The 13,581-nt window shown below is 40.9% G+C and overlaps 2 protein-coding genes across 3 annotated transcripts in view; one reads left to right on the forward strand and one right to left on the reverse strand.

Moving 5' to 3' along the window:
* The window catches only part of LOC119489592 (poly(rC)-binding protein 4-like), a 42,397-nt gene that overhangs the window by 24,850 nt on the left and 3,966 nt on the right, over nt 1–13,581 (reverse strand). For both annotated transcript variants that reach the window (XM_037772248.1, XM_037772249.1), the window contains exons 2-3: nt 2,628–2,811; nt 1,301–1,324 (exon numbers count right to left, since the gene is read on the reverse strand). In XM_037772248.1, the coding sequence (XP_037628176.1) occupies nt 1,301–1,324; nt 2,628–2,735 (132 nt within the window). In that variant the 5' untranslated portion in view covers nt 2,736–2,811. The remainder of the gene's footprint in view (nt 1–1,300; nt 1,325–2,627; nt 2,812–13,581) is intronic.
* LOC119489590 (dystroglycan-like) overlaps nt 1–13,581 on the forward strand; it is a 73,936-nt gene that overhangs the window by 22,600 nt on the left and 37,755 nt on the right. The gene's annotated exons all lie outside the window — the stretch shown is intronic.

Consider the following 13,581-nt stretch of genomic DNA (forward strand, 5'->3'; position numbering starts at 1 on the left):
TTGTTTGAAACATCACAGTGTCCTCGACCTCTAAGTGAAACCGGCTATTTCAAACCCACGAAAGTCTGATTGGAATTCAGCAGAACAAATTTCAGCTAGAGTTTCAATGCCCTATGCGTCGCAGCGGTGTCGTCTGCACTGCTGTCTCTAAAAAGATATATCAAATACATCTGTGCGTCTGAAGGGGACGTACACTTGCTGTAATGGCTGCATATAGAGTGTGTGTGAAGACCTCCTGCCAGGGACAAGAACATTTTGTCAGACTTGTGTCACGCTGCAGCACATCCTCTGCTGGTTCTTAGATTGGTTCTTCTCCTGTCTCCCATTTTCCCTTGGCTTAAGTCCATCCAAGTTGTCACACCTTCATGCATCCACTGACGAACACTTCCTTACAAGAGTATCAAAAACTGTTATCGTCTCCCACATTGGGCTACACTGTTATTTATGTTATATTCCAGGAGAACTATATACGTGGTGCATTGTGATTCTGGTGTCGCCCTTCTATTGATGAGAAAGAGATGAGAGGTTTGCCAAAGAGATGGAGTGGCAAGTCATTAGCCCAAGTGCTGCAGATCAAGTGCCTCTCTCCGTCGAGCTGCACAGTATGTGTGTGCTCATCTCTCTTTCTTTTCTCTATTTTCTTTTAGGTATTTGGATTTCGGCAACACACTGCGACATCCATTGTGACATCTTTCTTTCCTTTATTTTCTGCGTCTATTTCACTGTCCCTGTTCTGTCTCGTATTGATGTCTTTTGTAGGTGTTGTATTACAAGGCGTGATAGCTGGGGCTACTGATGCAGCATAGAGCAGCCAGGCCCTTCCTAACAGACACTTAAAGTGCCCACAAGGGGCCAACAGTAATATGTCTTCGGAGCTCAGTTTCAACAGGAGGCTTGCAGTCAGTGCACTAATGTTTTTGTTTGATGGATTACTGGGTTGCGTTATGGGTGGTGGGGGTGGTGGCGAGGTCTTAAGAGGGTTGGTTTAAGGCAATTACATTTAGGATGGGGATATTCAAAACAACAATTTTTTTGTTGGAGGGCTTTGTGCTCTGCTTTGATTTCAAGACGAAGAGGAAAATTATTCCACAAAAGCTTGAATAAATCCACATAAAAGGCATCAATTAGATCCATTGAAAATAAATACGCATTTACATAACATTAGACACAGGCATAGCATTTTAAAACATCAACCTCATCTGATAAAGGAATATCATTCTGTAATTCTTTAATAATTAATACCTTTATAGTATACATACATGCAATATAATTGTAGTAGAACAAAAATACGAATTCTCACCTTTCCTATGATGCTGCCAACCTCCTAAAATACAAGGAGATAAAATTAATTACATATACTAAATCAGGCTGTTCTCACACTGTTCGTAGCTATACCTATGAAAATGAATGCACTGTAATTCATATATAACCCACAAAATCAATTTGTATGTCATCCACATAATCGTGAACCAGCAAATATAAATAGCAACAAACACTGCGTAGGGAGGAAGCCGGGTTGGACGGGTGGGTCACTTTCGGCAATTTCGTCAACATTTATTTGTCAAGTAACTTCCGTACTTAAAGGGGGGTAGGCAGTATATTTTTGGCATCATTGTACAAAAATTCCATAATAACCTTTCAGCATATTGTAATTCAAGTGTTCTGAGAGAAAACTAGACTTCTCCGCCTCCTCATGAGTCTTTTTTCAGGCTTTAATAAATCTACCCCATGACGGGAGACTTTGACCGATCACAGGTCATTTCAGAGAGAGCGTTCCTATTGGCTGTGCTCGGGCTGGTGGGCGGTGCTTGGTGTTTCCTCAACTGATCTCAACATGGCTGCTGGGTCACAAATATTCTCATTTTACAGCTAAACGGTACACTACAAGATGTTTCTGAAAACATTTGAGGCGAGAAATAGGCATTACAATAACAGAATATTGATTCATATTTGATCAGCGCTGCCTAGTTTGAGCGTTTGATCGGAGTTTGCGAGTGATTGAAGGCTGCTCAGAGACGGCAGCTGGAGGGCAGACTCCAGATCAGCTCTGATTGGTTGTTTTCCTCCAGTACGTGACATCTTGTAGATGCCATTAGGAGCACCTGATGGCACCAGGCACATGATTTTTTTTCACAGATTACCTGTCTCAGGCACTACTGTCAGGATATAGTGACCATTTTATAAAAATAACTTTTTTTGAATCACATTTGCTCCAAATCTACCCACTGCTGCTTTAAGTTACACCACTTCCTGAACAATTTTAACCCAAATTTCCCAAACTAAGTTGTTTCCTGTGAAAACGGAGGTTTATTTTGAAAAGACTGTATGCGGGTAACGAGCAGAAATTGACACGTGTTGCTGGACATTAGTGGAAAACACAAAAAAAAATTAGGAATCATTTTTTGTTAGATATCATACAAACTGTTGTATGAGAATACGTTGACTAAATACAATTTCAAAAAGCAAATCATTTAAAATCCTTGTAGTGGCATTTCATTATTCATTAATATTATTAATTTCTGGTATATAATTTATGAGGTGGTGACAAATCTTATGCTTAACAAAGCCCCGAGTGCTGCAGCATGCAATTCATTCATTCATAAACAACGTGAGAAGGAGGCTCATACCTTTCCGTGCATGAGCAGTCGTAGTGTGAGGGTCACTCCCAAGCCCCCGTCTGCAAAGTCCTGCTCACAGTTCATAGTGATGTGGGAGTGGCACGCAGGGAGACGCATGAACAAGGCTCATTCGCTGGTCACACAGTCAAACAAAGACCAGCGCTCGTTCTCTGGCTTCTCCTTCAGTGCCGCTCTGAGAGAGAAAAGAAGGACTGAAGTTATTATTTCAAAAGAATTTTCATCCCACAAAAGAAATGTTTGAATTAAGTCACAAACATTCATGCTCACACACATACACCATTGTTTGCACTCAAGATGTAGCTCATGTGCACTCACATACACTCAAGAAATTCACTGTCATCATTCACTGAACATTATGTGCCACTATTAAACTAATGGTCGTGTTCTAGTTCATTTCTGGGAAACAGCGTGCTCGTACTGTTTCTAACTGCATTGTTGACTGAATGATAATTCCCAGAGATCAAAGACATTCAGTTGCACAGAGGACGCAAATTAAAGCCGAAATACAATACATTTATACCATCAAAGAGCTTTGAAAGAACGCTGAAATCAAGTATCACTGAGAGGAGCTTCTTCATTAGTTTGAGTCGATGTAATATTGATGGTGATTCATAACAAAGTCATAATGAAGAGCATTGTGTGTGCAGGATATTGACCAGAAGCACCAGCGGTGTCAGCGATGTTGCATCTCATCAGAGCTTTGGTGTCCTAACAGACTGCGGGTGGGTGGCCATCGATGACTAACACACTGTCTTCATTAACTGACAAGCAGTCTCTCTCAGAGCGAGTTGAGTGACTTGATTGAATTTGGATTAAAGAGAAAAGAAATTTCCTTTCAGCCGAGCGTGGCGTGAGTTTCATCCCAAGTTAATCAAATTCAATTCAAAACAGTTTTCATTAGCTGAAAATGTTTGGAATTTCTTTGGGGACCTGGTTTCTATATCTACTCCATCACAGTCAGTCAGAGAGAAAAGAAAACACCGTTATGGGCAGAATTTATACGCAGACAGCAAACGAGGAGCATCTGTGCTGCTTATCCCTGAATGACAATGTGGCTACGTGCATGTCAGCAATGTGACATACCACATACGGTATGATGATTAATGTGCGAGTCACCTGGATGCTCAGTCTCAGCGTGATGTGTATAATTAGTTCATGGACTCATTCATGTTTCCTCTTGATTTATATTTGCTTACATTTGTCAGCCTGGACAGGGGAAGTAGATGGATATATATGTGATGCATAAATATAGCTTCGCTGTGGATGCTGTGTGATTAGCAGATTTTAAAGGAACAGTGTGTAACATTTTGGGGGATCTATTAGCAGAAATGGAATATAATATTCATAACTATGTTTTCATTAGTGTATAATCACCTGAAACTAAGAATCATTGTGTTTTTGTTAGCTTAGAATGAGCAAAACCGTGGTACCGCCAGCTGGCATCTGACTTCCGTTGCTCCTAGTGTAGTGTTATTGTGGTAAGGATGACCTCTGAGCGAGGCGAACAGTGTTACCACAGTTTTGAATTCGGCGGCTCACATTACCGCAGTCTTGGAAAGGGAGGAGTGAGCCGAGGGGTACTCAGTTGGTTGCAATCTGCAACCACACCACTAGATGCCGCCAAATCCTATACACTGCACCTTTTAAAGGCAAGGAGAGTTTACTTACATTTCCAGAGGACGTGACAAATGCTTACAAATGCTTTCAGTTAGGGCTATCACTAACAATTATTTTCTTTATAGATTAATCAGCAGGTTATTTAATTTCATTATGTCAGAAAAAAGTCAGCAGAATATCCTGTCTTGTCTTGTTTTGTCTGAACAGCAGTCCAAAACCCAAAGAAACTCAGCAAATTCTCACATTTGAGAAGCTGGATCCAGAGAATGTTTGGCATTTTTACTATAACAAGACTATATACTCGGTATACTCCATCAGAAGTGCTTGTTGGATGGTTCAATAGCTTTGGAAACCTCAGATGTCACATCAGGGAGTGTCCAACCAAGTGGTTTAGCCAAACATATTTAGAAGCATACAAGACGAGAAGAGTCTACAGCCATGCTAACCCCTCTGTACTTTGGCACAACGGTGCTTTGAGCAGTAAAAAATGCTAATGCCAGCATGCTAACATGCTCACAATGGCAATGCTATTATGCTGATGATGTTTGCAGACACATATTTGGGGATCATTGAAGACGTTCGGATACATCACGTGGGAACCATACACGTCCGTACAAAATTCATCCATCCATCTGGTGGATGTTGAGATATTTCACTGGACAAGTGAAAACTTTGACCTGAACAAAGTCACTAAGATTTATTATCTGGGAAGCATGAATGTCTGTACCAAGCTGCATCCGATTCAACTGTTATCAGGCCATTAAATAGGCGTTATCGGTCGCTATAAGCACCATAGATGTGGGTCATTAAGGGTCTACTAGGCCTACTATGTTGTAAAAGTAAGCGCGAAAATTAAAAGCAACACCTTGTAAAACTGAATGTTACGTTTTGAACACAAACAAGAAAGCTTCTTTAGGTTTACGCAACCAAACCACTAAGTTAAGTTTAGGGAAAAACATTGTGTTTTGCCTTAAAATAACAGTTAATGAATGAATTATCAAAGTGATTGCAGATTAATTTCTGTTGATTGACTAATCTATTAATCGACTAATCGCATCAGCTCTGCTTTCAATACTATAATATAAAGCATTTGATTTTAATTATGCTATTCAGATATTTGAGATATCACAGGAATCCTTTGTCGTCATGGATCATGTTGACACTCATGTGCAGTAACAAAGTCTCCTCTCCTTTTTGACTCATCAAGGCCACTTGTTTTTCTGCCAAGTGCATTCCAGCCAGCCTACAGAGCCACTGTACACCAGCCCACTGCTGCAATCCTACTGACGCCGCCTGGCATATGTGTGTGTCTTTTCTAAATCTGCATGCTGTCTGTAGATTTGGCGAGCTCTGTGAGGAGATCATGTTTAATAAATGGGTGTTATTTTAGATGAGATCCAGCTCCTGAGAGACTTGTTGTAGGCAGGTTTATTGCTTTTGCTCGGTGCACAAGGCCATCGCTGCTTTGCTGATTTATTCATGCACTGACTGGATGCTTACAAAGACACGTTATAATGCTCACACACATCCCTCTTAAGATCCTACAGAGCTTGACTGCGTGTGTGGGGTTTATATTCCCCTCCATGGCCGCGGCACAAGCCTGACATGCCAGCCCGTCAAAATGTGCTCGTAAGTGGAGTAAAGTGTCACTTCCCTGGATTATATTGCACCAAATCAAACTTCCTTTGCTTTTTTTTTTAGAGATATGCTCATTGGTTTCACTTACAAAACCATCAGTTCAGCTCATCTCCATACAATTTCCATAAATATCAAACAAAGCCCAGGGGGGTTGACTGGAGATAAACAAAAACTGGAACATTTTGCTTGCTGTTAGCTACAGATATAAGGCCAAGCAATTTTGACTTTAAGCTTGATCGATGCATCCTGAACACGTGTTATCACAGAGCACATTTGTGCAACCCGTGGGCTAACTTCATTATGTTTAGGCACTGAAGGGCATGGCTAAAATGTTAGCACTTTATTGCATTAGGAGCTAATGGTTGGAGGGATCATTATGTGCTGCTCTGTGGGTTGATAACAAGGCATGTGCTCTGTGTCTGTGTGAGGGCGGAGAGGCTCTGAACTCCTCATTTCCAGAATCCCAAGCAGCAGCGTTCCAGGATGAACAGAGCCCCTCTGTTCTAAATTAGACCTGGTAACTCAGAACAGGGAATTAGCAGAGAGCAGACTGCAGCGCCAGGCTGCCAAAATACAGTCAGAACAGGAGAGAGAGGTGGAGACGACATCCACTGACCTGCTCCTCTGTCACTGACTGTGTAACCTTGGTCCTGCTCTGCCTGACTGAATCCAGCATGCAGGAGCTGCTTGTTATGAGTCACTGCTTGTATTCATCTATATATACACTGAATTAAGCATGACTCTGTGAAACTAAATGACTGACACAAAAACAAATGGCCATAAGAGGTAAGCCATCAGTCTGCTAAAGTAATTTATATTAAAGGAGAAATATGATTTATTGCAATTCGGGTCTTTAAATTTGTAGATTTCATCATTTCTGTCAGTTATGCTAACACTGTACTCAACAAAGGTATTGCTGAAATCTGAAAACATGATGACATCGCTACAATGAAGTCTGATGTGGCAAGAAACACCAGCAGCCAGATAATCACATAGGTTGTACATAAGTCAACAGTTAAGGGTGGTAAAGTCGAAATTCAGAGCATTAAAATAGCAGCAAACAACCATTTGCTATGTAAAGATATAGAGAAGTGAAGGTGCTCTCCCTCTGTGTGTGTTGTAATCAGAGCTTCTCTGTGCTTTGTTTAGCCGGGCCGGCCATGTGTGCATTTTAGTGTCTCGCTGTTGTGCCCCTCTGGCTAGCAGGGGCGGCACTCTGAACTGCACTCGACTCTTATGATGATTTCCGCTGATAACGCCGTCCCGACCCACAGCTCTGACAGCACTGTTAACTGCTAGCCGCCGGCTCCATGTTGAGAGCCATGTGGAGGCAATAGATATGCTCTGTGTTGAGCACCTTTAAACCTGCAGTAGGCAGAATATTCTTGGCATCATTGGGCAAAAATCCCATAATAACCTTTCAGCATATTGTAATTCAAGTGCTCTGAGAGAAAACTAGACTTCTGCACCTCCTCATGGCTCTGTTTTCTGGCTTTAAAAATCTAGTCCGTGATGGGAGACTTTGGCCAATCACAGGTCATTTCAGAGAGAGAGCGTTCCTATTGGCTATTCATTCAACGGAGGCAGCTGTCAATCACTCGCGAACTCCGATCAAATGGTCAAACTAGGTAGCGCTGATCAAATATGAGTCAATATTCTGTTACTGTAATGCTTATTTCTTGCCTTAAATGTTTGCAGAAACATCTTGTAGTGAACTGTTTAGCTGTAAAATGAGAAAGTTTGCTCCGGATGGTGGGTGGTGCTTGGTATTTCCTCAACTGATCTCAACATGGCTGCCGGGTCACAAACTTTCTTTCTTTCTTTCTTTCTTTCTTTCTAAGCCAAATTATCTTAACCACTTTATTTTGAGGTACATGTGAAATGTTCTTTTTCTGTAACGTTCCTACACATGCACACTACAACACCATTACCTGTTGTAAATGATCAAAATATACAGTATGTACCTGGATTCTAATAGGAAATAATTTGTGCTGAAAAGAAAGCCATTACTCAATCGGAAGAAAATTAATCTCCAACTATTTTGACAACTGAATAATTGCTTCAGTAATTTTTCAACCAAAAAAAAAGCCAGAAAGTTCCTGGTTCCAGCTTCTCAAACGTTGCTGATTTTCTTTGTCATATATTACAGTAAATTAAATATCTTTACTTATCATGGATTCTCAGGAAACTGGCATGTGGGTTTCTTTAACTACTTTTGGACATTTCAATTAATTGATAATGAAATCAATCATTAGTTTCAGCCCTAGAAAGAATAATATCAAATACAAAAAACAAGTTTATAGATAGCCCTCCCTTAATACACTATTCAAAAGATACGTAAAACTACTGTATGAATGTCATTGATATCAGAACATACTGTATGTAACGTGATAAACAATTTACCAGATATGAATATGTGCTTAACTGGCTCTTATACGTAGTGTTATAATCACAGATTGGAATCATGCCAAAAACTACAATAACAAGACCCAATTCTTTACCGAAAGATGTAATAAACTGTAATTATCCTATAAGATATCAAGAGGTGTTTTCTTTTTCGGATGCATACATCAAAGATGTCACGGATAAAAGCAACCAGCGAACATCTCTTGACAGCCGTCAGCAATAGTTTTTTTTCTTGCCATGTTTTCAGGAGCATTCACTCCAGAGAGTCAGTCGAGATGAAAAGGATGTTGTACAACTCGATTGTCTGGAGGACTGGACACCTGTTCAGAGGCAGCCATGTCCCTCACACAACAGACGGCTCTGGGCCGGCTTAGAGGAAATGAAGAAGGAACGAGGACATGCCTGGTCTCCATGGTGAAAGGCAGAAACAGGGTTCCCCTCTGCATATAGTACATATGCAGAGGGATATTGAGTGTCTGCTTGATAAACACACGGCGGCAGGGAGGATAGGGTGTCCCCCGGGTGGGCACACACAGAGCAGTAAGTGAGAGGGTGTCAACGTGTGTACACGCGCATGGCAAGGTCAAGAGGTGAGAGAGCATTCAGACACACAGAGACGGCTGCATTCACAAGTCCGTGTGCACCAAAACAAAGCACACGCAAACCCACGTACAGCTGCTGGGATGAAAGAAGGCAACGATTCACACACATTAACACACACACATACGCAGAAACTGTCCTGTTGAAACACAAGAGCGAACAAGCTTTGATCTGCTGAGCAGCTCCACAGGAGGATTATTTCCTGCAGCAATCTGTCATGGACAAACTCAAAGTAGCCTACTGCCATGTTTGAGTACATGGGATGGCATAATGAGAGCAAATTTCCTGAGGTGATGATGAAGGACAAATCACAGAGAAGAGTCCTCTATAGACTCCTCTTCACTAGTGGTCAGCCAGTCAGAGTCGTCTCCTCCAAACTTAAGATCCTCAGGGATCAAACGTGTGCACACGAGAACACATAAGGTGTACAAAACACATGTAAACAGCCATTTGGAGTTTCTGTCTGTGAACTTGACTACATACTGCAGTGGTTCCCAACCTGGCGGTCCCGAACCCCACTAGGGGTTACCAAATCTCAACACGAGGTCGCGACACCTTCTTTATTTTAGGGGGAGTAAGACAGTTTAGAAAAATATATATAGTATAGCCAAGAGTTGGCCTATATCTCAGCATTTCATTCATTTCTGTGAAGAAAGTTTGGATTGTTATTTTAGATATAAACAGGATAAGGTCACGGTGAAGACCTGAACACAAGCTTTATTCACAGAGCCTTCCCTCTCTGCTAAACAACCTTGTCTTGTATTAGAAAAGTACGCAGTTAAAACAACCAAAGAGCTGATAGAACAATGGCCAAGCGTCAAGGAGAAGAAAACACTGAATTTGTCAATACAGACAGAAAATTGTATTAAAATTTCCTAAAAAATTTTACACAAACTTCCCGCAGTTATTTTTTTTAAATCAGTTCTGTATTGTTATTGTTATGCATTGAATATAATATGAAACATCCATAAAATATGCCACTTATTCAATGATAGAAAAGGGTCCCTCAAAGAGGAAGGTTGGGAACCACTGACATACTGTTCCCAGGTGTATGTGTAGAAGCCCTAAATAGTGGAAAGTATTGGGCTTACACATTTAACGACTGCACATTAAAAAGAATACTTACATTTCAGAAGAATTACGACGTTATGCAGAGGCTTCTTGATTAAATTAACTCAATTCCATGTGAATGAAATATTCACAGAGGGGCTGCATGTTTGGATTAGCTTTAACAGCATCACAGCCGTAAGTCACGCTGGGATTCATCAGTGATATTGCTTTATGAGCCGAGACGCGTACCGTAGTGGTTTCAACGCAGCTGAGAGAAGACTGTATATGCAACCTAAAGCTCTTGTACAAATGAGGCACAATTTAAACCTCCACTCAGAGTTTCAGAAATGATATCAGCTGTAGCTACATTAAACTTGAGTCAATATTCAAAATCCAAGTTTTAAAAATCTTTAGTTTAAACTCTGTGTGAGTGAACTGATCGACAGCGCTGACAACTAGGGCTGCAACTAACAATTATTTTCATTGTTGAGTAATCTTTCGATAATTTTCTCGATTAATCGATTAGTTGTTTGAGCTATAAAAGGTCAGAAAATTGTGAAAAATGTTGATCAGTGTTTCCCAAAGCCCAAGATGACGTCCTCAAATTTGTCCACAACTCAAAGATATTCAGTTTACTGTCATAGAGGAGTAAAGAAACTATTCACATTTAAAAAGCTGGAATCAAACCAATTTATTGATTATCAAAATAGCTGGCGATTAATTTAATAGTTGACAACTAATTGATTAATCGTTGCTGCTCTACCAGCAACTTAATCTAACAACGCCACAACTGTCATCTGATTTTCATTAAAATATTATATGACACGTGACGGCTAAATCGCACAACTTTAACACTTAAAAGCACTTGATTTAAGTATGACAAGGTTTCTTCACTTCTACAATCGCTCCACTGAGACAGGGAGAGAGAAAAAAGAAGAGAGAGACGGGAGGAGAGGGCTTTAGTTGTGAAACAGGAGAGGCTTGAAATTAAAGAGCAGTGTTTCATCTCTCAGCGTGTCTGTCCCAGCTCTGTCACATATAATGGGAGGGGTCAGTCCTCGGGGCAGAGGGGACTGTCCTCTCCTATCAGCCCCCGGCTTCATCTGGTGTTAAAGCATAACCGTGTCAGCCTGCAGAGCGTGCCGCCTGTCAACCACAGGGCCCCAGAGAGGGTTATCAGACCCCTGGGCTGCCTGCTGCTCTTGGAGCCAGCTCGGCTTCCTTCCCTGCAGCAGAGGGGAGGCAAACAGCCGCGTTCACCGCACCTAAATGTGGCCCGGCGCTGATAAGATTACCCTAAAGCAGTGTGTTTTCAATCCGTAATCTGTGGCGTTTTTAAACAGTGATTAAAACTACAAGATCTCCTGCAGATTGTGTAAAAAAAATCTGCTGAAAAGTTGCAATGAAAGTTTCTAATTCGTGATAAAATTACTAATGTAGGATGATGAATCTTTTCCAAAACTGTGCGGGATTTCCGGCTGACATTTGGATAACAAAATGCTGTAATATCTCCCTTATCCCCTAAACATATTTTTGAAACTAAAAGTCTCTTATCTTTACACAAAAGCAGATTATTTCTTATTCCACTGTCAGCGATGCGATGACAGCTCTGAGCCACAAATTATTGACATCAGAAACGGCTGCATTTGCAAAGTATGTCATATCTCAAAGTGGCGCAAATCATCCCTTTCACAGGACTTCTTCTTGTCACGGCCACTTACAATCACGTCAATCTGGCTGCAGAATCTGCATAATTACGAGTGAATCCAATAGCTAATGAACAGCGGTGTAATTGACACTCCATTATGGCAGTCTACCCTCAGCAATCAGTGTCTGTGACGGTCACGATGGAGCAGTATTTAGTTAGTTCTGGCTAAATAAGCGCATACCCTTGAAAGAGCATAGCCACTGTGGGAGAAACATACATTGATCAAGTGCTGTTTTCACAAAGGATCCCGTCTCCTCATTAGGTAAACCCGAGTTCCTTCCTCCTTCTCATTATTGCCAGCGGGGATGAAAACAACACAAACATGCAGATAATGAACCGCGTTTCTGGGCTGTCAATTGTTATCTCCCAAGTGGCTACTGGTTCCAGACACACAGCGACACCGTCTGAGCCTTTATTTACACTGGCTTTAGTTAGCATGGGGACAGTGTGGCCCAAGCCCATTTACTGCACATTTAGCTTTCCTTATCTCCGTTTAGGGCTAATACTAACTTTCATTATCGATGACATTAATCTGCACATTATTTTCACGGCAAATCGTTGTGTCGTCTTGTCGATAAAATATCCAGTGCCTGAATTGGACCAAAAAAAGGTGCCAGTACTCTAATTCAGCAGTTGCAGGACATGATCATAGGGCTGGGTGATATGGAGAAAATCAAATATCACAATATTTCTGAACAAATACCTCAATATCGATACTGTGACCATATTGTAGGGTTGAAAACTGGCGCTTTCACAAAATATTTACACAATGAAGTTTTTGATAAATAATCATCAGTAATGTGGATATAATGACTATGTGGGTAAAGGCAAATAATAAAACAGCTAGAACAGTCTGGCAAGTTCATAAAATGACATCACTTTACTGTAATGTAGCCTTTAAAACCAGAAAAGACAACACTTATGCCATATTATGATATCCAAATATTGCATACATGCTACAATAAAACTAACTTGAATATATGTATCTGTTATATATAACATCTGTTGGCCTTCAGATTAAATTAGATAATAAGAATGAGTACCAAACGCTAATGTGTTTACACAGAGATGCAGTTACATGGGTGTTTTCGGGTGCGCACCTAGACTCACCAGGAGATGGTGGTACGTTGTAGACGTTAGGGTACTCATGTGGACAAAAAACAGAAGTGCCAGTACTCATTACTTGCGAGTACCGGTCCATTTCAGGCACTGAAAATATCAGAAAATAAAGAAAACTTTGTCTTAGGTGTCATCTTAAAATTCCTTGTTTTCCGAGAGTCAGTCCAAAAACAAATACATTCAAATTACTATCATATATGACAAAGAAAAGCAGCAAATCATCAGATTTAAGAAGCTAAAACCAAAGAGATGTGATATTGAAGCTGGATCTCAGCTGCTAACTAATATTTTTCATATTACATCTCTCAGAGTAAATTTAGTAAAATCTCTGCTTTGCTTTGTACGTCACACGCTGCAGTACTGTTTTCATTCGATTATACAGTTTGACTTCTCCAGAGTGTTTATCCCTCTGGACTCAACACTGGGATTTTCTGGTCATTTGCCTTGCCTTGACTTACAATGGCATGCTTCTTATTATTAGAGAGAGCTTCTATTAGGACCATATATCATTCTGAATGGTTTTTTTGGCATGGTGGAGAATACACTTTGGCAGGGTATTAACTCCAGCTTTTATCCCATCCCTCTCGCTGGATGAAGGTCACTCTCTCTATCTGCAAAATGACTTCCCTCTCTTCTCTTTCATCCCTGCTTTCCTCCCATCCTCCACACCAGGGCATGAGTCAGAGAATTTGACACCTCGGAGGAGAGAGGAGAGGAGAGGAGAGAGAGAGAGAGAAGGGAGACAGATTGAGAGAGAAAGGGGGAGAGATGGGGACAGTTTGGAGGGAAGAGAGACGAGTTGAT

The sequence above is a fragment of the Sebastes umbrosus genome, chromosome 6 (assembly GCF_015220745.1).
Source record: "Sebastes umbrosus isolate fSebUmb1 chromosome 6, fSebUmb1.pri, whole genome shotgun sequence".
Classification (NCBI taxonomy): Eukaryota; Metazoa; Chordata; class Actinopteri; order Perciformes; family Sebastidae; genus Sebastes; species Sebastes umbrosus.